The 26,088-nt window shown below is 35.5% G+C and overlaps 1 protein-coding gene across 1 annotated transcript in view; it reads left to right on the forward strand.

Moving 5' to 3' along the window:
* DENND4C (DENN domain containing 4C) overlaps positions 1-26,088 on the forward strand; it is a 70,215-nt gene that overhangs the window by 30,797 nt on the left and 13,330 nt on the right. The window contains exons 6-25 of the mRNA XM_031054155.2: positions 1,225-1,466; positions 2,283-2,349; positions 3,014-3,072; positions 4,270-4,414; positions 4,758-4,933; positions 8,177-8,277; positions 9,881-10,099; positions 11,109-11,254; positions 12,437-12,472; positions 12,690-12,820; positions 13,668-13,800; positions 14,261-14,467; positions 15,144-15,272; positions 16,021-16,165; positions 16,497-16,643; positions 18,864-18,989; positions 19,749-19,883; positions 21,254-22,395; positions 23,976-24,156; positions 25,778-25,887. Coding sequence (XP_030910015.1) covers positions 1,225-1,466; positions 2,283-2,349; positions 3,014-3,072; positions 4,270-4,414; positions 4,758-4,933; positions 8,177-8,277; positions 9,881-10,099; positions 11,109-11,254; positions 12,437-12,472; positions 12,690-12,820; positions 13,668-13,800; positions 14,261-14,467; positions 15,144-15,272; positions 16,021-16,165; positions 16,497-16,643; positions 18,864-18,989; positions 19,749-19,883; positions 21,254-22,395; positions 23,976-24,156; positions 25,778-25,887 — 3,777 coding nt within the window. The remainder of the gene's footprint in view (positions 1-1,224; positions 1,467-2,282; positions 2,350-3,013; positions 3,073-4,269; positions 4,415-4,757; positions 4,934-8,176; positions 8,278-9,880; positions 10,100-11,108; positions 11,255-12,436; positions 12,473-12,689; positions 12,821-13,667; positions 13,801-14,260; positions 14,468-15,143; positions 15,273-16,020; positions 16,166-16,496; positions 16,644-18,863; positions 18,990-19,748; positions 19,884-21,253; positions 22,396-23,975; positions 24,157-25,777; positions 25,888-26,088) is intronic.

Here is a 26,088-nt window from a genome sequence, read left to right on the forward strand (position 1 = left end):
TACTACAGAATAAATTGTTAAATACTTCCTTTATGAAATTGTATTTCTTAACCCTTTATAAAAGATGGAAGTAAACCAGAACAGGAAATAGCTAGAAATACCTTAAAAGCCACCTCTGTGTGAATTTTGTGTAATTGGACTCTAGGTATCTGTGTAGGTATCTATGTGTGTGCATAGGAAAATAGTTACCAGAGAACAGCAGGGTGGAGAGGGGAAAAGTATGTGCTGAGTGGCAGCATGTGAGGGGCTCTGAAGAACTGATGAGGTCCCGAGACCAGTGATCGTGTTCAATTGCCATGTCTCCCACATCTGTATAAGGTCACCAGCACACACAGGTACTAAAAATATGTTGCTTGACTCAGCCCACATATGAGAAGGAAGTGTCTGCTCAATACAAGCAGAGACTACAGGATTATAAGTACACCTGATAAAGCAGGGAGCCCGTGATTGGGCTCCCAGCTGCTGCTTCAGCTGGCCAACTGTGTGTGTCTCTGTGTGTGAACCACATAAGGGAGTTAGTGTAGTTTGTGATTTGCTCTCTGTGACTACTAAACAGCAGTTTGGCTTTATTAGTAATAACAGCTCAGCTTCCACTCTGCCTCAGTCCCCTATCAGGGAAATCTATGTATTTCTCCAATTCTGAACAACAAGAAAAGTATTTCTCTGATATATTAATACTTCTTTTAAGGAGGAGTGCAGTAGCTGGCAGTATTTTTCTCTGGGAGAATGTATACTGTGATATCCATCTTTCCCTGTTTTCCTTTTGCTAAGCTTGTCACAATAATTCAGTTATTTATGAAACTGACAAATAGGGAAAGAATATTAGAAAAGGTCAGTCACTATTTAGCATGATAAAATGAGTGAAGTCAAAACTTAAATAATGCTTGCTATCATTTGATGTTGTGATGATAGAGGAGTTCACTTTGGTTTGTTTTACCATAACAGTTAATAGACAGAGTTCTGTCATAGCATGCAGTTTGGTTCTTTCCCTTTCAGTTTACTGAGTATGAATACTTTTTTTAAGGAAAGTGCAGTGTAAAAGAGGAAGAAGAGAGGCACAAGAATCCACAGTATTTGTTTATAAGGCTACTTGATGGTTTTACATACTTAGTATGGCCCTATAGTGTGTGTACAAACACCAAAGATTCAGCGATACTTCAGAAGTTCTAGCCCACCCTCCTGTTAAATACTGGGTCTGCTCAGCTGGTTTTCTTCATTTTTCAGGTTTATGGTGCTGCTATTCAGTTTTATGAGCCTTATCCCCGAGAGCTGCTAACAGAAAAACAACAATTGCAGCTGGGTCTCCTGACAACTGTAGAGAGGAAAGTGATTACTTCCAAGTCCATCAATTCCAACAAATGCATCTGCCTTCTCTCACACTGGCCTTTCTTTGAAGCATTTCGAAAATTTCTTATGTTCATCTACAAACTGTCTGTCTCTGGACCTCATCCTCTTCCCATTGAAAAGTACGTAAAACATTTTTCAAGTTAAAGTGGGAAGGCAGTTATATGAGCTCGGGAAATCAGGTGATTTATACATGTCATACTTACGTAGTTGGTATATTTGCTCCATCCCCTTACTTGCACTATGTGGCTTATGTTGTAGTGATAGAAATTACTGCTACTTCTGTTCATAGCAGTGGCTCTTGCAGTGCCAGGAAGTTGAACTGGGTTTTACTGTAGGTTTTCTGTTAGAATATGTTAAGCCTGTTTACGTTTCTCTTAACTATGTCAAACACAGAAAATGTTTGAGATGTAAGACAAATGCTACATTTGCATTCTTGCATTTTAAATTAATAAACAAAAACTTAGGGACTGTGTGCAGTTTCTAAGCACTGCAACTAATGCAGACCTTTCGTGTGTGTGTGAACTGCTTTTCATAGTCCTGAGAGTTCGCTGAAATATGATGTTACCTTTGAAACTGTACTACATGTCTGGCAGTGAAGTATATAGTTTCTCTTAGCTAAGCCTCTTTAGAAACTCAGTAGAATTGGGTTAGGCTTCCTGGAATTTTAAATGTCTGACTAATTGCCAGTGTGTTCTTATCTTTTGCATACATATCTGAAGCTGCCAGTATTAATTTTCAAGCATGAAATGTGAGTGAATGGAACTTCTTTGTTTCAGTTTGCAAAAATAGGCTATTAAGTTTATCAAAATGGTAAATAAATCTTAACAGCCTTTCAAAGACATGATACCGCAGTAATTCCAAAATGTGATTAACATTGTTGTCATTCCCTGATTAGTCCCTGGTGCTGGTTTTCTAGTATCTTGTCTTCTTTTCAGGCACATATCCCATTTTATGCACAATATACCTTTCCCTTCACCACAAAGACCAAGAATTCTTGTGCAGGTAAGCAAAACATTTGCTTCCATTTTTAGTTACAGTAATGGCAAAACCTCTTTCTTGCTTTTGCAAACCTGTATTCTTCCTTTACAGTTTTTACTCAGCTTTGTATATCCATCTGCTGGAAGGGAGAGGGGAGAAGATGAATGGGTTGGCCTTCTCTTTGACTGATGTAAACTTGGGGTAACTAAGCAAAGGAAAATATTTCAGACTTCAGGTGCTGTGGATGGCAACAGTGTCCTACTTGCACTTGTGAAATTTCTGCCACATATTACCCTTAGTTTATAGGCACTGTTTACATTACCTTGTGGGATGGGTGTTTTTGGTCTTTTTCTCACTTATCCACCCTCTACTGTGGTTCAGAGGTTGGTCTCTTAGGGCACTGTCTCTTGTGCTTCTCTGTTTATTGCCTAGCAGCAGTTCCATGTTCAACACTGAGTCACAGACAATTTCCTGTAACTTCTGAGAATTGTTTCAGTGACTAATACAAGCTCTGTTGACCTAGTGAGTGCCAGTCCCAAAGATTGTCTCGGGTTTGCAGCTTTTGTATGACATTGCCACCCTGTCTGCAAGGCAGTTTATGAGACTATGGATTTACATTTATATTAGAATATTATACTGTATGTATGGAGTTGTCCATCTCAATCGCATACCACTTGATGTGTTTCAGCTTTCTGCCCATGATGCATTAATACTGTCTCAGCCAGTTTCTACACCATTGCCATTAAGGTATTGTTATTAATGCTTTATATGTATGCTACTTGAAAAACTCAGAGGCAAACAGGCATAAGTCATAGAAGAAAGCCAAACATTACTGCAATATTATTGGATAGTATAAACAGAAAGCTCAATACACATTTATAATATATGGTGTTATGTTTTTGACATAGACCTATTCCTTGTGGAAGAATAATATCTCTAATTATCCTGAAATAAAGATGCATTTCCAGATTATTGTAGAAACTCTGAAGAAAGAAGAAACAGGCTATGAGGAATTTAAATATGTATTTTCAGAACATGTGTAGTAAGCAAAAGTATTTTAATAGCATAGATAGAGTGTTACTTCGGTTTTTTGCTTTTTGGATCTGAATAGAGACATTTATGTGAAGTGGTTAAGTGAAACCGGTCAATTCAGAAGTGTGCAAAGATTTCAGAAATTCAAAATTATACCTAAAAATTGGTATTTGTGCTTGAAGGTTGATGCAGTCTCTGTGGATACTGCTTGCATCTTCTGGGCTGGAGCTCCCATTGTGACATGGGGTTTTGTTTGGATGGTTTTGTTAATTTTTGGTTTGGTTTTAAGTTAAAAAGGAAAATATATATATATTTTTTTTAATCCTCCCCCCCTTAAACATTATCATATAATATTCTGTACGCAGAAGAATCCCATGTTTAATTGCATCTGTTATACAGCTTTAAAATGAAAAATTTCAGACAGCCACCAAACTGCAAAGTATCATGTAAGCACTTTCCTAAGGATAGTTTTCACACTTCTGTGTTCTTTCAGATGTCATTAAAATTTCTATATGTGCACACTCCAAACAAATGAAATGGAGTCTAAACTGTAGAAACTAAAGGCATGTTACTATCAGAATGATGGGTTGATCTTATTTGACTAGTATTAGAATTTGATATTTTGATGCTAACATCAAATTCTCTAGCTCATAATTTTTGCCTGAGGTAAACCATCATTTTAAATTACTTGTGTTTTGGACTTGGATTAGTTGTTACACAGTTAGATTTGTTTTACTGTTACTAAGACAATATGCCTGTGCATGTATGAGAGTGCCATAAACAATATAAACTCAGCAAGGTCCCAAAGTCCTAAACAGTAGTCAGAAACTTGAAAGGAGTGATATTTTTCTTTCTTTCTTTTTCAAGAAACAAACTTGTAACATTCTTATTCTCTTCCCACCCGCCCTTTAGTGGAGCAAACTTCAGCACTCTGCTCATGAATCTTGGACCGGAAAACTGTGCCACTCTGTTACTCTTTGTATTACTAGAAGGCAAGATCCTCCTCCATTCTCTTAGACCAGCTGTGTTGACAGGAGTTGCTGAAGCTGTAGTAGCTGTAAGTACAAAGTATTCTATACAGCATTAAGAGAAATCAGTTCAAACTCTACAGGCTTTTTTAAGTTAAAATGATACACTAAATGACCTTTTTTTCTGATTAAAAGCATTTAGTTGAAGTGCCCTAGCATGTCTAGTTATTATAACTGTTAGAATGATAAACATTTTTGCATAGATAACTAAAAGATGTGCTGTAAATAAGGGGTCAAATTTTAAGACTTTTGTGTCAGGTTTTTAACAATTTCAATTTGCTGCATGCAACTTCTTGGTTTGTTTTTTTTTTTTTTATTGTACATACTTGCTGTCTTGTTTTAATGCATGGATTCCATTTAATTTTTCTTCAGATGATATTTCCATTTCAGTGGCAATGTCCATACATCCCACTCTGTCCTTTGTCTCTGGCCACTGTACTCAGTGCACCTGTTCCATTTATTGTTGGAGTTGATTCACGATACTTTGATCTGTACGATCCACCACAGGATATTGTGTGCATTGACTTAGACACAAACATGGTGTACATGTAAGTTCTATGGAATTTTTACATTTTATCTGTATATGTAGAGATTGGTGAAATGCTCAGAAGATAAAACTAATAAACACTATTATACCCAAAACAGTTTGGTTTTTTTGCTGCAATCTGCTCTTTTTCTCATCGTTAATGCTTCACAGCAAATTAAAACTTACTAAGTCAAGGGTTGGCACTTGGTGCTACCTATAAAAATGTGAAGTAGTTGTTGCTATAAGTTTAGTAGCAGTGGTAGTGTGGTCTAGTTTATTTTTCTACTTCTAATGCTGCGTATTAGGGAAATGGGACAAAAGCTAGAGAAGAGGAAGAAGAGGAAGAAGAGTTGGGTTTTGTTGTTTTCTGCGTAGGCTTTTGTTTGTTTGCTTGTTTATTTTTGTTTTGCTGGTTGCTTTTTTTTCTGCTCCACCACTTGTTTCATTTTCACCTTGATATGCTACTTTTGAATTTGGTTTGCTTGTGTTCAGTGACTGTTGATTTGAACATGACAGCTGTTGATGCTGTTGTGTGCTCAGTGGACTTTATGTTAGTGTTAATAAGTTTTTCTCAAGTAACAAGTGACATATTTTTGGTGAGATCAATCAAGCAAAATTTGGTATCTCAAGTACATTAAGTCTAAAATATCTTCACTCAATTATGATGTTTTTAATGCTTTTGTCAAGTTGAAGCTGTGGCATGAACAGTTTCTTCACAGCTTCTCGAAGGGGGCTGATTCAGAGTAACTTTTCTGGTTTTCTATAATATATAAAATGAGAGTACAAATAACTGAATTGAAAATTCATCTGTTTCAAGTGTTTAGTTTAGTAACTTTATTAATTACCTTTCCATTTTAAATTTATTAGATCATAAATAGAGGCATCTAAGCTACTTCAAGATGAGGGTGAACATCACTGAATAAAGTGCACATCTTTTCTCTGTGAAAATATGGTTTTACTTCATCTCATGTATCTTTTTAACTCTTGAATTTGTTTTTGTTAACTTGAGTTGAATTAGTCATTTGATCTATCGGTCAGTTGAGTAACTTTCTTGCTTTTCATTGTGTCAAAAGGACCTTGCCTCTACTGAAACAAATGCTTCCTGTACATTACTGAAATGCTTTGTTTTATTAGTAGCATCAAAGGAAACATGAATCAACAGAGCAGATTGTTTTATGGTTTTGTTTGTTTACTTTCTCCTTCCTCTAGTTCCCCATTAAAAACACTGCAAAAAGCATTTTGATTACTGTATATCAAGGTATTATGCCATCAAATAATTGTAATAGGTGTTGTGTAAGAAGATTGTATTGAGGAAACTCAAGGAAGATAACTTGGTTATATAAAGATATTTGAAATGAAAAATACCTGAGTGTTCATAAGTAGAACAGAAGGTGTAGACTGGTTTCCAGAAAAATGAAGGAGGTGGAAATGGGGTATTTAGCAGGGAGATAAATGTCAAGATTCTGCTGCGATAAATGCTAGAAAGATCAAGTACCAACCTTACTTGGATTGGTTACTGAAATAGATCTATCAATGGCTGACCTATTATGAGCACTCAACTGTAAAGATCATTGCACTTTTTCTGTTATTGTCTTATAAGCCAGTTTCTCTTCCAGTAATCAACTATCTTTTCCTTTTTTTTTTTTGCTGCATATATCTCATCTGTACCACCTAGTTCACTTTCAGAGGAATTTGACATCTGTAACATTTGAATTATGTAAATGTGATATGTTGGTGCCTCCATTATAAAACTTATTTTAACCTGGAAATGAGGGTATTTTTCAGTTTTGGAGATGTTTAGGTGGAACTACGTCTCCATAAAGTACTTTGTTGAGTATCATACAGAATTCTGAAATACAACTTTATTAGTGAGAAAAGATTGATGTTCCATTTTATTTCATCAATTTCTGTTTCTGCACCTCTATTTCTGTGCAATACTGTTTGGGTTTTTTTTTTGGGGGGGGTGTCATGGTTTGGGTTTTTTTTTCTTGGCATAAAACCATTTGACAGCACTATTGCTGACTTTGAAAGATTGCGTAATAGAATAATAACATTTGAAAAAATAAGTATTTTCTAGTATGTCTGTCTGTCTAGTGTCTTTTTAAAGCAAGGTTGCTGCTATCTTCATTATGATATACTAAAGCTTTATTTATGCCAGAAAATAATGAAGACCTTTTATTCATTCAGCATCTTCCTTAATGCCCTTTCTTGGGATATTTTCAACTGTCTCTGTGAAAGTTCCATAAGGAAAGTAGCCTTTTTAGGGCAAAGGTTTTGAGAGTTTGTTTTATATTTATAGCAGGATTTTTTATCTTGTGTTTTTGGAACAGAACCACTTCTACTTTTTACAGGCGTGCCATTATGGTGGGGGAACAGAGATGGAGAAAGGCATCTGTAGGCATGCATTTTTTCTTCAACTCCTGAAACTGGCTTTCTTCATTAGATGGTTCTGTGTTGATGCCACCTGACCAAATAATAATTAAACAAACATTTCACTGATAAAAGTACAAAAAAACAAAACAAACAGTGTCAGAATCTGCTCAGATAGTAATAAGTAGTTAGGTCTTGTGGCCACTTTTTTTGTACTCCCTGTTAATAGCAGTTCTCCTCCACCATCTACCTTCCAGAAAGTGGCGTAGGAGTTCTCAGGATTTACTCCCCATTCTCTTGCTCTTTCTATTCAACTACTTGAGCAAGGTTTGGCATTGTAGCAGTTGTCCTTCTAAGAAAAACTAGCATCCCTTCAGGCCAGTTTTCCCTATTGCTGAAATGGATTCCCAGTCTTCTTAGTCCCTGCTAGCCTGTGATTGAAGCTGGAACTGAATTGCCATAGACATGTTACAGTGTACCATATGACCATAAAGCTCCCAGACTGGTCTTCCAGCATTTTGCAGTAACAAGTTCATGTTATATACGAAACTGCCTTTATTTGTATCAGTAGCAGTAATCACTTCTTATCATGCTTAAGTATTATTAGCAGGATGGATAAAAGTTCTGAAAGGGAAATCAGCTAAGTGAAACTTCAACTAAGAAGTCAAAATGAAGTCTTGAAAGAAGTCTTGAAGACTTGAAAGACCTGTACTCATAATTCGATTTATGCTTTTCTATATCTGAGGAAATTGAATTCTAAGTAATGTGACCCCTATTTTTTAAATTTTTGACAAATAGGGACAGTAAAAGATTTCTGTTTTTTTTTGTGGAAGCTGTTCTTTTTTATATGGTCTATATTTTATATATCCTTTTTTTCCCTATCCCTGTGTTTTAGATCAGATGATAAGAAGAGCACTAACTGGAAGCAGTTTCCTAAGAAGCCATGTAAAAGTCTAATCAGCACCTTAAAGAAACTGCACCCGCAGCTGGCAGCAGGTGAAATATATAAAATTAAACGGGAAGGGGTAAGAACAGAAGTTGCCTAAAGCAGGGAAAGAAAACATTCAGAAAAAAACCTTAAATTTTCTGATACAAACTTACAAGTCTAAATTATATTTTTAATGTAAATGTAAGAAATTATTTGTATGTGATGTAAATTACTTTTTAAGACTTTTCTGTGACTTCTTAAAACTTCAGCTTTTTTTAGCTTTTACTCATAAGTAAATTATATTTAAATAGGATAATGATATAAAATGTAATGCATAATAATATGTATAATTCAAGTATAAAACATAATGTTATTAATAAAATTATATTTTTAAATAGGATATAATTAAAATTATATAATATTAACATATATAATGTATAAATCATATAATATTATAAATTAAATAAAACAACTCAGCTAAAACACCTTTGGATCTAAAACTATTCACAATTCTGATCAAAAATAATAGATGAAATGGTTGTATGAGTAAAATAATGTAGAATACCTCAGCTACTGTGCAGATACTTCTGAATAATTCAGATAATTACTTTTCTACAAAAATAATTGAGTAGGTACATTTATTTATCAAAAGAAAAACTAACCCTCTTCTGCTTAATAACTTGGACACACGAGAGCAAAGTTGTATCTGACTTAACAGTTTTCAGATATTTCTTCTTTCTAACTGTAGATAAGCCCTTTAAGCTTGAGTTGCATCATTACAGAGAAAGAGACAATGGTATAGCCTCATAGATATATAAAATTTGTAAATTACAGAAACAGAGAAGTGAATTGATTAAGAGGTAGGTGTACTTGCCTCAATTTTCCATTTTTGTGGGTGTTTCTTTTTTGTTGTTTTTTTTTTTTTTCCCGGACAGCCTTTACTTCACATGTTAGAAAAGCTCAACATTTCTTTAGATTTTATCAGCAAGGTGTGTCATGAAGTCTAGCTAATACAGAATTGCTTCCTAATTTTAACATGAGTAGAACCAGTGGTATTTTTTAGATAGATATTTTTTCTATTTTAGCAATATCATAATATTGCCAAAGTTATAATATTTTCTAGTGTAGAAATACTTACTTTATGGCAATTGATATTTTTGTTACGATAAAAAGAGTGGAAATAAAATTTTCAGCAGTACCTGCTTACTGTTTTTTCAGGAGTGCAAGAGTACACTCTGAATGTCATCTACTTGTTTCTTCCCTTTGGTGGACTCAAATGTTAGAATTTTGACTAGAAAAATAGTTTTAGGCCATTTTTTTCTGGATGTGCAATCTTCAGAACTGGGAAAATGTGGTCCTTTGTATTGATACATTACTGAAAAGGTACATTCAGTTGTGTATGTGGTATCATTACCTCAACTGAGATCCTGCTCATTGTTTTATGTCCTAGAGGGCTGGATGAATTAGAAAAACAAATAATCCCCTCTTGAAGTAACCTGCATTTTATATAGGCCAGATCAACTGGAAAATAATCACAGATTTTCTAGTGTTTGTCACTTCTGAATATGGGCATGTATAAAAAACAAAAATTAGTCATCAGCATTATGTAAAAGTTACTTGCTTGAATATATTGAGTTTTAATATAGGATTATATGTGTTGCTTATTGGTAGTTCACAGGAAAACTCAAGAAGGCTCTGCAGTGGAGATGACTCCTATTGAGGCAGATTTCTCCTGGCAGAAGAAAATGACAGAACTCGAGATGGAGATCCAGGAAGCTTTTCTTCGTTTTATGGCATCTATTTTAAAGGGTTACAGAACATACCTCAAGCCAATCACGCAGGCACCTTCAAATAAAGCAACTGCTGCTGATTCGTTGTTTGACCATCAAGGTGAGGGTGAGGCAAACCAGCTACTGGTAGCATTGGCAGTGTTACAATTTTAGGGCTGAGGAGGTGCTGAACTTTAAAAGCTCAAGGTTCACTTTGGTTGTACAGTTCTTAGCAAAATTTAAAATTGCAATTGTATAAACTTAAACTATTCAAATTTGGTTAGAATATGGATATACACACATAGAACTGCAATTTTGCACCATCTGAAGTATTAGAAAAACTGTCGTTCAGTAGCATGATGCACTCTCTGTGTGGTGTATTCCATAAGGGCATTTGGAATATTTGAATCATTTGGAATGTAAAAATTTCTCAATTTGTACAAAGCAAAAATGCCAGAAGCCCTATAATGAAGAGCAAAATAATGCTGTTTATATAAATGGGAAGATAATAGAGAATGGGGTTGAGATCAGAAATATAACAAACAAACCAGTGGTCAGCAAAGGTCATGTTATTTTCCTTATCACCTTGACTTTTCGGATTGTTTATGACTGAATGCTAGATAAAATGTCACAAGGGTTTTTTTATTTGTGGTGGTTGTGGTTTGGGTTTTTTTATTTGCCTGTTTGTTTGGGGGTTTTGTCCCATTTTGTTTCTTAATTAATGGAAGAGAGATTTGAGAAGAAATTTCTAGTCAAAGATTTGAAAAGTTTTAAATGTTTTGAGGCCCACACCTTCTGGGATAACAATTTTAATTTTAGTATTATTTTAACTGTTAGGTATTTCTGGTTTTATACAAGGTAATCATCTCCTTTTTCTTGCACAAAGAGTCAACAAACACAGCAGAATACATGGAGGTGACTGCTTGCCAAATATTATCAACTATATAAAAATAATTACTTAAAAAAAGCTGTTATTTTAATCTTCCACATGCAAGTAGTGATGAGTAATTGTTTTTATGGATCAATACTCTATGTATTATCACTTTAAATATTTAATGTTGACACTTTACATGTTAATTTCTTATGGTACTCATAATGGGTATTCAGTTGTGTGTTATTTTTATAACCAGGATTTTTAAAAAGCAGAGACCGTGCCTATACAAAATTCTACACACATCTCACCAAAACACAGATATTCAGCCGCTTTATTGAAGAGTGCAGTTTTGTGAGTGACAAGGATACTGGCTTGGCATTTTTTGATGACTGCATAGAAAAGGTGAAAACTGTGTTGCAACACTGTTAATATATACTTCAGTTCATTTTATGTTATTGTTCTGGCTTTTAGTTGTAAAGATAGATATCCTCTGTAGCAAGTGTTTAAGGGATTGTAATTCTTCATGGTGATCGCTGAGTCATTTTATTCCTTCATCTTCTTGCATGATGATAATTTTCTTTGTTGATGCACAAAATTTCGTTAAAGCCCTGTTCCATGTCTAACTATGATACTGTGAGAAATACCAGTAGCTGACACTTCAGCACAATGCCATCCATGTCCTCTCTTTAAAAGTTAATCACCCTTCCTCTAATGTGGAATTATCTACCAGTGGTCATCAGCCTTTGTTGCTCAATTTAAACATAAACCACAAAAACACACCTAGTGCTCCACTTACGGTCTAAACTGATTTATGTAGATAAGATCCCTTTTTGTTGTCTGTATTTTATATGAAAGATATGTAACTCATTCTTGGCTTTTTGAAACAAAGTTTCCTCAGCATCTTTCTAGTCTGGATGGGCTACTGAGTTTATAGCTTCATCTTCACAGTCCACAACATAAAAATTGGGAGCAAGAGAATTATATGTATTTTTTAAAGGTTTATGTATATGATTCTTTCTGGAAAGAACATTAATTTTCATACCAAGTTCTTACAGAATGAGTCTTTCATTTAGTATTGATTCCAATCAAATTAACACTTGTAAACAGACCATAAAATTAGGATTTTAAAAGTTTCTTTGCCTTGTTTTTCTTTCTGCTGAGTATGGGGTGTGGATATAGAGTATATATCTAGATTATACTATGTTTAATACTGTTAATAGTTTGATATTATTGCAGGCTTTTAATGTGTTGCATTCTTGAATTGTCATATTGAAAATAGCAGATTCTTAAGTTTAGCTAAATTAAAGCATTTTCCTTTGATAGATTTAGGATTTTGTACTTAGTAGATAATGTCAACAGATTGAAAGCATGCTGATTGCTGCAATTGCTTACTTTCAGCAAAGGAAATATTTGAAAAGAGATTGATTGCCTCTGCACTAATATGAAAATTTATTGTTTCTTAATCAATATTTCAATAAATGACACAACTTTAACAGAATTATTTAGGACCTTTTAAATTTTTCTTTTAATTATTTTGCTTTTTAGTTGAGAAGAAAATAATTTTTTTTCTTTCTCTTTTCCCAGCTCTTTCCAGATAAAGGAATAGAAAAAGGAGAGAAGGTATTTTGTCTTTCAAAATATTTAGGAATATCTGATTTAGAAATAAAAATGAAAAAGACATTTGAATGATCAGAATAAATATAATTTTATATATTGCATATATATAATCAAGTACAGTATATATGAAACGTATTTTCACATGTACTAGCATAATATTAAAAAGGACATTCTATCCTAAAGTCAAACTTTGTACTTAGAGTTCCAATTCTGTTTTCAGGTTGATGCAGATTCTGTCGAAGATGCACGGTTGATTGAGCTTGATGAATCACAAAAAAGTGAACACACAGTGTTCATAATGCCACCAGAACCTCCTGCTGATGATGGACAGGACCGAGTGCCAAAATACAGGTACAAGTTAAACAGCCACATATGGTAAAACTAGATTGTTTAACTAGATTGTTAGACAGCACAGATGTTCCATCTTGGTGTGAGACTTGTCTTACTATAATGCTCAGAATCTTTAAGAAAGTGGGAGCTACCCAGATTCTGGTAAGTTTCCGAAGCTCTGGAAGTCAGCAATTTGTGTGTGGATTTTGATTTTTATTTTTCAGTTGCTTCTTGCTAACTTTACAGTAATACCTTTCCACCTGTCTTCACTGTCTTTCTTCCTATTTGAGCCGTTTATGTGTATTTTGTAGCAACTGCAGTGCACTTTGTTTCAGTTGGAATGACAGAGCAGTGGGTAATGGATCTGCCCCGTACTGTTGGTCTCCAGCAGGTGAACCAAAAGAGCAAAACACCCACTCCACTTTTCAAACTTTCATTCAGTGCTTTTCAGCTCTTTGCAGGAAATTTGGAGCTTCAGACACCACGTATGATTTTTTTCTTCTGTCTTTCTTGGAGGTCAGGAAGGTTCTATTTCCAACTGTTACCCTGGTTAAACATCATCTGTGCTTCCCTGACCTTCATGACATGAATGGCATTCTAGTTCTTGTTTCCACTGTCCATGGAGATTTAATGTCCAAGGAATCTTCTTGTAATATCTTTGTGAATAAGACTTACAGGATCTTGCTATATTCTTCTTCCCACTCCCCCTTTTTCCCCCCCTCTTTACCCCATACCCCCTATTTCTTTATTCTCATGTCTGTCCGTTCTTTGCACACAAATTGTCCTTGTATGACTTTCCTGATATCACCAGGTATGTGAAAAGCTTTTCTTTCATGTTTTGTTTTTTTTTCTCTGATCATCTGTATAGCTATAAAAACTTCCCACGACTAGATTTCAAGCTCTTTGACAGGCCACAGGAGCTCAAGCTCTCCTTCAGCAGACACTCAGCTGGAAGCAGCATTTCAAATAGTCCAGCACTTATGGCAAAGAGGACAAAACAGGTCAGATGAGTATTACTGTAATTACTGTATGAACACTGAAATATATGAAGGTTTTTGGTAAAATTGCTACTTCCTATTTAGAAGTTAATATTGTTAGAGATTTGGTGTTTGTAACTATTGAGAATCAACACTTTCAAAAGGAAGAAACAGAGGGCAGTGAATAAAGAAATTATCATCTGAGATTACAGTTTATTATCAAAAGCACTTCTAAGCTTTAGTCTGTAGTAAAAACAAAAGCAAATTAAAATTAGTGCTCAAATGGTGAAGGGAAAAAAAAAGAGGATCCTGATGCTAGTTTTTGCTTGCAGAGTCTTAATAACAGTGATAAGAAGAGAGCTTCAGTTGAATGTTTGTCCATTATTACTAAATGTTTACCTTTAAGGAGCCAGTATCTGAGTAATGGCTTCTACATTCAGGATGTTACATCTTTTGTCTGTTTTTTATTTTGTCACCCTTACAGGAGATAAAAACAGCCCATAAATTAGCCAAGAAGTATTACTTAAGTCCCCCACAATGGGCAAAGTGTCTCTTCAGTCATAGTTACAGCCTGTGGTTTATTTGTCTGCCAGCCTATGTCAGAGTTGCACATCTCAAGGTCAAAGCACTGCAGCAGGCGTACGATGTTCTAATTAAAATGAGGAAAACTGATGTGGAACCACTAGATGAGGCAAGTGTGAATGCAAAAACTGTGATCATAAAACATGGGATAGAAGACAAAGTGCAAATGTAGTGCATTTCACCACCACCAGATTGAGCATACTTACAGTTTGATCTGTTTTAAAGACACCTTGAAATGATCTCGCAGAAGTCTGCTTAACCTAGGGTAGCTGGAAATGCATTTCCTTTTTCATCATGAGCATAGTGTCAGCTGGGTCAAGTATTACAACTTAGTGTTGCTAATCTTCTCCCAGACTTCTTCAAGAAGGAAGTTCTTGAATATCCTGGTTTTTAAATGCACTTTGTATTAATGTTTTACAGTCTTACTGAATTGAAGGGATAATAGGTTTGTGTGCAGCATACCTTCTTTCAGTAGTATGCACAGGCACACAGCAGCAAGTTATCCTGCTTTTTGTGGGGGTGTTTCCTTCCCTCCTTTATTTCACAAACAGAAGAACTGAGGGGAAAAAAAATTTAGTCTTCTCAACAAAGGGACTGCTGATGTTATTTCAGCTCGTGTGATTTCCTGTTTAACTCTTGCTCCCTCTTCTTGCTGTTGAGTGTTGGGTTGCTGCCCTCACATGGCTTTCCCTTTTACATGTGTAGAAGTTGGAAATCAAGAAAGAGCTTAAGCTGTTTCAAAATCCTTGTCATCAGTCCATTTATGCATATCTTTATCTTGTCAGGTCTGCTACAGAGTTGTTATGCAGCTCTGTGGACTGTGGGGTCAGCCTGTTCAGGCTGTGAGAGTCCTCTTTGAAATGAAAAATGCTGGAATACAGCCAAATGCAATCACCTATGGTTATTACAATAAGGTAAGAGAAGTCTTAGCGAGGGTTACTGGCCCACTATCTCTCTTACTGTTCTCTCCCCTTGTCCTGTAGCATGTCTTGAAGATTGTTTCTCACAACTCTTCACCTGGATTTGCTGATCCTGCTGGGCAAGCGGTCATTTTGGAAATGCTTGTGGTTCACTGGATCTACCCTGTATGGTTTTACACTGTTAAGTTTACATCCGTATGCTGTTTGGCTAACCAAAAATTCTGTTGAATTACACATTTATCATGTTTCCACTTCCACATTTTGGAACCTGTCTAGTGCTTCCGCGTCAAATCCATATGTTCCTAGGTATATTCTTTAAAGTAACAGGATCTTGCTGGCTGAAGGCTGGAATTAGGCTAGCTGAAGTAGCCTCCCCCATTTTTCCTTGCTTACAAGTTCCTGATAAATCTTGATGAAACTTCTTAGTAAAGTAAACTTTGTAAAGTCATGGGAAAAGAGATGGTCTTTTGTTGCTGCCAAAGTATATAAATAAGAACAAACCCCATCTTGTTTACTTAAATCCTAACCCATTATTTATTGTTACTCACCTATTGTATCCAGAGCTGTGGGATAAAAGAAACAGTTTATGAAAGGGAGCAGGTCATAAAAATACAAATACTTGTCTTTCTTCACATGGTTGACAGGAAATGTCTTTTTTTGAGTATGGAAAGCTTCTCACTGTACTGTGTTTGTTAGTGTAACTTTCTTACTGGCTTTGTTACCGCTATGTCTTTTTCTGTAGGCAGTCTTAGAGTCATCTTGGCCTAGCAGTAACCGCAGTGGCATATTCCTGTGGACAAAGGTACGAAATGTAGTTCATGGCACAGCACAATTTAGACAATGCTTAAAGAAATCAACGCAGAGCCCACGAGTACCTTTCATATCAGGTAATAAATTAGTTAAATTAATTTATTTCTGCTGGACAAGAGCATGACATGCTTTCTGAGGGATAACAGCTAACTTTGTGACTTTTACAAGTGGAAAATCTTTCCTGATGTGTACAGAAATCAATAATTGCCAACTTGATGCTTGAAACCATCTTGGAATGTCTTTCACAAACTGAAGAATTAATTGTCTGAATTCTGTTGCTAGAATTTCATATTCTTATTTTATGTGTGAAAGCAAAAGTATTTACTGTTATCTGAAGAGGTTAGATCTGTTTAAAAAACTAAGAAGTTAAATCCTCTCTTACTAACCAGCTCTCGTTCATGTCTTTAGCTCTGCGAAGTGCCACAGGTGGAAGTGTTGGGGACATGGTGAGCCATGGTAGCGTGGATAGTTCTAATGATGCTAACAGTGGGGAGCACGCTGTCTTCGTCAGTGACTTAGTCAGGCTTGATTCCATTGATAATCACTCTAGCACAGGTACTAGATTCTGTTGGGTTTCAATACTAACAGACCTCCAAAAGCCTGAATTCTCTGGTTTCCTTTTGATTTCTCCTCCACAATCACCACCTTCACCTTTGGGTCTGTAGAGAATGAAACATGGAGTTAAATGTTGTAAAGAAAATGAAATACCCTGCTGTTGAATGTTATTCCTTTACCACAGATCATGCTGCTTTTTTAGTTCTTGCTTTTTCTTTAGAGTGAACCATAGCAGAAATACTGTCCTGTTAAAATAAATGTCTAGCTGTGGTCTCATAAACCTTGCTTTTTATTCTAATCTTTAGGGAAGGTATGAAGCATCTGACAAATTTTCCTTCTTATTATTTATTAACAGAAGTTACAGTCTGTGTGAGTAAAACCTTTCTCTGCATTAAAGGAGTGAAAGTTGCTGAGATGATTAGAAGCCACCTCTTTAAAATGGTGTTCCTTATGGTAATCTGGAAATTACCATATGGTAATCTGGAAATGCCTAATTAGCATTCCTGAAGTGATGTTTGGTTACAGTAAACTATGCTTTTAGAGGCCATATTCGAGCTTATTAGTAGTAGTTGCCAAACTTGGAAATAAATACAGAAATTATCAGAACCTTGTCATAAAGTCTGTATGAGACACCCTGGGAATGGAAAGAAAGGTGATAAACCGGGGAAAAACTCTGCTTTAAACATATTATGCACTCTTCTAGACAAACTGAAATAAAAAGAGTGCACAGGAAATTAATCACTTGAGATGGCAAGACAAAATTCCTAGTTCTTCGTATCTGCTTAAATACTGATTACATCCTACCTGTGCACAGTCTCAACTAAACTTTCTTTCTGTGTGTACTTCAAAACTTAAAGTACAAATGGTTCTTGCACACTTAATTTTTTTAATATCTTGAGCACTTCTGTAAAGAAAACTTTGTCTGATTCCTGTGCTTCATCTGATATGCCTGCCTAGATTACTGAACTTCCCTTCTCTTTGCTCTTTGTTGCTCTGCTTTTCGCTCTTTGCTGTCTCTTGGGTGCCGCATTTGTCCTTGGCTATCACGGTGTGGGGTGCAGACTTGTATGGTGTGAAGCCTTGGATGCACGTGTGCATTATTTCTGCCCTTGAATGTTACTTCTGCAGGTAATTCACCCATTTATTGATAGGGTGGTTTTACTTCTGTGCAAAGCAGACATTACTGAAATGATGGTAGAGGGAAAATAAGGATGGAAGAATGACAGGACCTACTTTTCTGTGTAAAAGTTTTTTAATATAGTAGCCAAATGTAATTATTGGTGGCTGCACAAACTTCTAAATTTAAATAATCTTTACATGTGTGGTTTGTTGGTAAAATAAGCAGCAGCAATAGGTATTGTTGGTAAACCGTGTCTGTCACTCAAGTTTTATGGAGGTTCCTAATACCTTTCACACTAACTTACTTACATGTTGATCGTTTTCAATACTCTCAAGTATTCCAATAGGTACCCTAGGGCATAGAAATAATCCTGTTCAACATGTTGCTGTGGGATATGCCCCATATAGTATTTTTGTATTTTGCATATGCAGCAGCATTTAAGATAAAAATAACAAAGAAAAGATAAAAATGTCTTTCCGTATTGTTTCCTGATCGTACAGGCTTTTTGGACTACTGTAAACTCTTGTTAAGACTGAGTTATGGCTGTCAAGTTTAACTGGTGTCATGGAGGAACAAACGTTTTAAAAAATGTTTAGATTTTTGCTTTTTTTTTCTGTCACATTTTATACTTTGTGCTATAGCACAAGGATACAGCACGGTTTATGGTACAGTTCTTTTCAGGGTTTTATTCATTATTAGACGCTTACTCAGTTACTGTTGTTCTTGTAATTTCTTTTTTAGATCCATTTGAGAATTAACTTGCCCAGCAATGAAATATTTTATGCTCAAAGAAATGTGAAAGGAGATAAAGTGCATTAAAAGTAGTTAATCACTATAGTGTTCCTTAGGGAATAACTTGGTTTTAATATGGTAATTAGAAAAGTAAATTTCTATGGTATTCCCTCATAATCTCTGCTGTCACCATCGCCAAGTAAATCAGTGCACAGATTACTTACTTTGGTGATCTTACTATGAATTTTTCTGATGAAAAAATAATCCAAACAACAGATTAATTTCAGTTTTTATATTTTTCTTACTGAAGAAAAGAAAAAAGGAAATAAAACCAAATCTGAGGCATACATTTGTATTTGTTCAAGCAGGTGGTCAGTCAGACCAGGGCTATGGATCCAAGGATGAACTTCTAAGAGATGATGGGGATAGCCTTCATTCAGCTGAAACACAAGCAGAGAAAGATACTTCTTCTAAAGCTGAAGATCTAATAGGAGGTTAAGTATGCATGTTTACACTAATGAAGGCTATTTGTAATAAATCTGCTTCATGCATTAGACTACTATGAATACCTAATGTATTGAATTCATAATGTTGCCAAGGTCAAAACATGAGTGTATGAAATCTGGTGGACTACTTCTGTGCCCCAGATAATAGCAGTAGAATACATAGAGGTAGAAAAGGCCTTTTGTTAGACTAATTTAATGTAGATGGAAAAATTGGACAAGTGCTGGAGCACACAGTGTTTTGTATTCCTTTCCTCTCATTTTTATATTTGAAAATACACTATTTTTTCTTGCACACTCTTCCCAGCTGTAGAAAATAATGGTAATCTCTTGTCTTCCATCCTGGTTTTGCTCTTAGTTTTTCTGTATTTTGTTCTCATTACCGAACCTCTTCCATATCTGTGTTACTAGGTCCTTAATGTTCATTAGGGCTTCTATAGCTGTTATTAGGCAAAGAGCCTGCATAAAAATCTATGAACTGCTCTTCCTGCTCTACTTTGGTTGGTTGAAAAAGTACCATGGGAAGGAATTGGCATATTTTCTAACCTTGTGAACAGCTAAGCACTCTCTGCATAATACTGTCTAGTGTCATCTGTCTGGGTATTACGTCCAGGAAGTGTTCAGTGCCTTGTAGGTCTGATCCTTTAGGTTGTAATTACACAGGGAGCAGTGTTTTGAGTTTGCTTTTGCGACAGTGCGAATAAAATTATTTAGTTGAATTACCTTAAGTTCTCATTCTCTTTCTTATAGAGGTTTTTAATGAGAAATTTGATGAAAAGCGACAGCTGAATATAGAAACTCATAGTCCAACAGACCCACCTGCTTGGGGTAGCAGTATTGTGAAAGTTCCATCTGGCATTTTTGATAGCAGTGGAAGGAAAAGCAGTCGTGGTGAGTCACTGGGTGAAACAACCTGCTAGAGCTCTGATCTTGTTGTGCTATATGTTTTGCAATCTTTTTCATGCTATGAAATGAAACAAAACAAAACATCTATTTGCAGATATCTTGCATGACAGTTGCTTTCTGCCATTGTCCTTTGCAGGTGACTTAAGAGAAACCTGTGGATTCTTAGATTGTAAGTCACTGTTGAGTAGATCGAAATCAAGATTTTTCCCTGTCCTGCACTGAGAGTGTTTCAGTAATGTACTAGAAAAACAAAAGAATTACTCTTCATTTTGTCACTTAAACCTCACTAACCTTGGACAAGTCTCTTTTTTTCCTGGCTTACATTGCCAATGTGTAACTTGGGAACAGTGCATGCACAGCCATACAAAATTTATTTACCTATCTAGAGCTTTACAATGAAGAAGACTTATGGAAGACTTTGGCTTTTATATAAAAGCCAAATCTTGGGGCTCATTTTTTTTTACTGCCTTTGTGCCTGTTCTTGACTAAGGCAATGTAGTCCAGCTTCAGTATAGCTTAATAGCAAATAATTGAGTCTCAGGAGAAACGTTGTCCAGAACCTTTCTGGCAATTATGAGAGCTGATGACTAGTCAAGAAGCAGCATTAAGCACTTCAGTAGAGGGATATGGTACATCAGGGTGCTTGATTTAGGGAGGTTTTTGTATAGCTAAACACAGCTTTCTAGGCAATAAATATTCCCAATTCCCCAAGGAAATAGGAATATTTATAAATTTAGTTTCTATTTTCCATGTACTAAATTTAATGAGCTTTTTCTAAAAATGGTTGTGTCATAAATGAAGTAATGCTTCTTGTTGTGCAAACACAGACCATAGGGGTTTGTTTTGGTTATTTTTCTAGAACCAGGATGGAGTTTGATGTACAGAACCCTGAATATAGCTCTGGGAAAAAAAAAATAAATGAACAAAAACCAAACAAAAAGAACAAAACAAAACCAATCCCAAGGAAACAAACAAAGCTGAAAAAAAAACCACCCAAAAAAAAACAAACAAAAAAAACCCCAGAGCAATCTTTATTTATAATTGTACTTTCCCTTGGTAAATGGATGTAGTACCTAGTCTGCGCCAAGTATTTGCACAGGGAAGGGAGGTACAAGCCATAAAAGGCTTTGACTTCAAGGAATCAAAGTGCAGATGACTTTAGATCTGCAGGATGCCTTTGCAGCCAGTAATATAACTTGTTAATGCTGGTGTAACTTAGTAATTCATAACTTGAGATTGTGGAGCTCCCAGTCTTCTCCCCAGTAAGAAAATATGGAGATTTCACATGATTTCAGGAAGTAAACGTTTTCTATGGCTATGGATCCATATTAATGCCTTTTCTCTTCCAGAAACTGGTTCTAGCCCACTGGTCATAACTCAGGATTCAGCTGAAGATACGCTCTTTGGTGATGTTTCTCCTAAGAAAACAAGTGAAAAAAGACAGAAGAGGCAGAAACTGTTTTCAGAGAGAAGCTGCAGTTTCAGCAGTGACAGCAGAGCAGGAATGCTCATGAAAAAAGGCAGCTTGGACTTGCATTCTAAAGAACTGGCAATAATGATGGGAGCAGATGCCAAGATCCTAACAGCAGCTTTATCTGGGGCTAAAACTTCACCCTCTCACACGAGCAAATCCCACAACATTGAAAGTATCATTGACCAGGAGGTTTCTGGCGTAAGTGGCATGTGGAATTGTGTGACTGAGAGTGACTGGGAATTGGAGCATAGGTCTTCACCAGTGCTGGAAGAACCTGGGGAAGGGCATGAGCATCTTGAGAATGGAAGAGATGAAAACTTGACCACAGTGGAAGCCCTAAACCTAAAACAGTCAGTTGAATCAAAAAATGAGAAACCAGAATCCAAAGATGCAAGTACTAAAAGGAATAGCCTATGTGGAGTGCTTAAGCCTATTGAAAGGGAAGATGTTGAAGTAGGCTTGGATCCTTTATCTTTGCTGGCTACTGACAGCACAGACCAAAGGCATTTGGAACCTGAGGAAAAGTTGGTGTCACCAGTTGCAGCACGTAATTTGGCAGATGAAATAGAAAGTTATATGAATCTGAAGAACCCCTTGGGTAATAAGTTTCCCAGCATGGAACTGCACAAGCCAGATAGAGAAGCCTCTGATACACTTGGTCACTCCCAAGAAAGGAGGTCAAGCCTGCCTTTGGATCCTGTCTTGCCATTCCCAAAGTCTTCTGAAAGTCAGAGGAGTCCTTCTGTTTCCAGATCCAAAACATTCACTGTACAACCAAAGCAACAAACCCATCTGCAAGTTCAAAAGGAGCGGTCTTCATCTTTGACAGGACTGGGTCGTTCTTCTCCACATGGCTCTTTAGGATCTGTTGTAACAACTTTATCCAGTCTGAAGCTGGACAATATACTGTCTGGACCAAAAATGGATGTCCTGAAATCAGGCATGAAGCAGGCTGCCAATGTAGCCAGTAAGATGTGGGGAGTTGTAACTTCAGCATATAGTTACTCAGATGATGAGGCAAGTGTTTTCCAATATGAAAAATTTGGGTAGACAAAGCTAGAGTCATAACTTCTGTGTCCAAAAGATTGCTTCATGAGATGGTGTTTTTATCAAGTATTGACTTTCATTAGCTAATACAAATAGCATTTACTGTGTAGTGGAGTTTTTCTTTGTCATTAAAAAATACTTTTCAGACAAAATCAAATTAAATAGTCTCGATGCAGTAAACTTAAACTTTAACCTTTTCTTCCTCAACATTCCCCCTTTCCTGTTTATTTATTTGTGTTTAAAGAAACTGCACCAAGAAACCCTACAAAGAACAAAATTATGTCATCTTAAATGATACCATACTACCTGTCTTACTTTAAAAAATTAAGGAAAGGTTATGAAAAATCAAACCTAAGGAATCAGGTTGGTGATTTAAAGTTGAAAGTAGAAAAGGATAGCCTGAGATCTAGTAAATTCACTCATCGTGAATTTTAGAAGTCAATGTTATGGTTCTTGTGTGAGCACAATTGATTAACAGTCTTTTTCAGAGTAAAGCAGTTCAGAGTATAATGACACAAATGAAAGATGAGATGGAAGAATGAATACTGTAACTTCCTTCTTTACATATATGTCTTGTTATTGTGGCTTCAGGCTTAGGTTTGGCCTTTTTTTTTTTTTTATCCTAAAGGCCCCTGCTTGATCCATTTAACCCCTTAATCGGATTTGGCTTTAAGGATCTTTTGTCTCTCCTCATGAGGCTGTTAAGATAAATTCTTGTTTCCTTTTTCAAATTCTCCCTCCATTCCCCAAACTTTATAAAACATGTGAAATGGAAAGATAGTTCTCTGGCTTTATTCCTATGTGAAGAAAATTTAACTTATGTTACTAATAGGGTCTTCTCTATTAAATAAATATATATTTCTTACTAGTATTTTTTTAACCTCATTTTGACTGTGACAGTGAAAACTCACTTGTTACCTTTCTTTCCAGTTTTTTTTTCTGTGACTCAGGTTTTGCTGTGTGCCTTTCTATTATACTTACCTGTTCTGTAGAATTTTTTTTAATGGCACATCGTAATCTCTCCTCAACATGATTTGATTTCCATAAAAATCTTTTAATTATCTTATTTCTGCAAATTTTCATTTTTAATATCCTAATTTTAAAATCCTAAATACTTCATTGCATCTTGTGGCTTAGTGACTGTGTTATTGCTGCATCATTTCAGCTGATATGTTTTATTCCTGTTTTCAATTCTGAAAATTTCACTTTCTGAATTTTTTTCTGATAATTTCTTAATTTTGAGTAATGTTTGCCAAATAAAATTTTTTGCATCATTTTTTCTTGTAATAAAGACATTTATATTTCAGTTGCTTTGTCACTCAGTTTGATCTTCAGCTAAGTATTTTTGTTAGTGAAGGCTTTCATTTTTCCAATATCCTTGTGGTTTGTGCAACATCTTTCTGGGGTTGCATAGATTTATCTTAAATCTAATAAATTTTTTACATGGAGTTTTCATCTTAATCTGCTACTTTAAATCTTTATTTATTAGGATAAAAATAGAAGTCAAATAATTGATCTGGAATACTATTTTTCTTCCTTTTGTATTAAAGGAAGAAAACAATCGACCAGACTTTAACTTCCCGGCTGGTTTTGAAGATAATATTTTGGGAGATAATCTGACATCAAGAACTGGCGTTCCAGGGCTCATTACAAATGAGCTTGCACAAAGCACTACTAGTCTTGGCAGTAGCAGTAGCAGTGGAGATGCAGGAAGACAGCATTACAGTGCAGGTGAGATTGGGCTTTTTTTTTGTTTGTTTGTTTTTCATAACTTGTTTATAATGTAACAAGAGGAGAAAATTTATATGTGTGAAATGATTCATAACAATAGAAACTATGGTAATTTGAAATTATTTAAAAGCCTGAAGTACAAGCAAATTTGTACTTCCATTCTAAACTTCGGTCTTGTCATGACAAATAGCTAATGCTTCTCTTCATTGAATGTTTAAAAAGTTGATAAAAAGCACAGCAATTTTACTCTAAAAATACTTCTGTATATGTGATAGGAAGATTGGTAGCTAATTATAGCCAGGAACATGTGCTCAGTCGTGGAATGTCAAATATCCTGAAAGTTCTTGAAATACTAATACAGAAAAGCAGAGCAGTGTCCAAGAACTGCAAAACTGCAAATAGTTGCATAACTAACAGAGGCAGATCTTTCAGTGGGGAGGACGTGGAAATCAAAAATAAACAAAACCAACTCCACAGCCCCAAGGGCCAAAAAAGCCAAAGCAACACACACAAAAAATTCTTAAGTTTTACTATGGAATGGGAGGTAATGGATACATACTTGATCTGAAGTTGTGAAGGTAAGTAGATTAATATATATGCCTATTGCTAAATTGCCCTTTCCTACCTCCCCGAAGTTCTAAAACTGCATGAAGTAAGTCTAATAATTTCCAGTTCAGATTTGGTTCTTATTTTGAGAAAAAGATGTGTGCTGAGCGATCTCTAGGTTTGGTTTACCTTTCTTTGTGATACTTTAATGATGTGAATATCATAAAGCCATGTGCATCAAGAGAGGAAGAACTATTTTGTGGAGTGGAGATAAAGTGGCCTTACCTATCAAAATCCTGACATGATTATCTTCTAGTTCCAGTTAGTTAGGAGGATTATAAGAACTAACTATGAAGAGTGACAGCTGTCAACAGAATATGTAAAATTTGTTCACAAGCATGAACTTTAGCTGAAGAAGCAGAGGAGCCTTATTTAGTGGAGCCTGGTAGTGGTTTTTTGTTGTTTTTTTTTTTTAATAGGAAAGTTTGGGATTGTCAGAGGAAGTAGTGCTAGTAGTTTTGCTTTCTAAAACTGATTCCAACCATTTCCTTCTGGTAAATATATTCCAACTCCTTTTTCCCTCCTGGCCAAAGCTCATAACCCTAAAACTTAGTCTTACCAAAAAAAAGAGTATTTTTTTACTGCATTTTCTTACTGTGTTAGCTGGAGATACCTTAAGCACAGTAATGGCATATTTGGTACCACTTGTCTTCCCTGGTGCAGTTCTTTATTATTTACATATGGATGTATCATACAAGAAATGTTGAACAACTTTTAGAAGGATATGTATTCAGCAATCTTACTGCTGTTTGCCATTCTTCATTCTTTCTTTGTTCTTTCCTTTTACCAGTTTGTGATATATTGTGTTAGACAAAAATAACTTCTAAATGTTAAACACAAAAATTATATTTATTGATATTGTAATTATAATATCAGTGAAGTTACAGAGCTACACATATCCTTGAAGATCTTCTGGTATGATTTTCTGTCTTGGTCAAACAGAAATTATTTTCTTTGGGAATAGGTGAATTACTCTTTCCCTGAATACAAGACTCAAATGGCTCTTTCTGTGCAGGTGAAGTTTTATTGCCAAGAAGTATGAAAGTACAAGATTCTGAGAAGTCAGAGCAAAGCTCTTCACATAATACTAGCCTATCCAGCATTTTCCAGAACTATGCAATGGAGGTAAGATTAACAAACTTATACAGCCAAGGTCCACCACATCACTATAAATGTTTCTTTCATGTTTGATTAGTTTGTTTGTGGGATTTTTTATTTATTTTCTTTTTGTAGAAGCAGATGTGCATTTACTTATAAAATTCAAAGCAATTCATATACACTAGAGGCTTCATAGGAGTGAACATTTGCAAACGGTAAATTTGTAGC

This window comes from Melopsittacus undulatus, chromosome Z (assembly GCF_012275295.1).
Source record: "Melopsittacus undulatus isolate bMelUnd1 chromosome Z, bMelUnd1.mat.Z, whole genome shotgun sequence".
Lineage (NCBI taxonomy): Eukaryota > Metazoa > Chordata > Aves > Psittaciformes > Psittaculidae > Melopsittacus > Melopsittacus undulatus.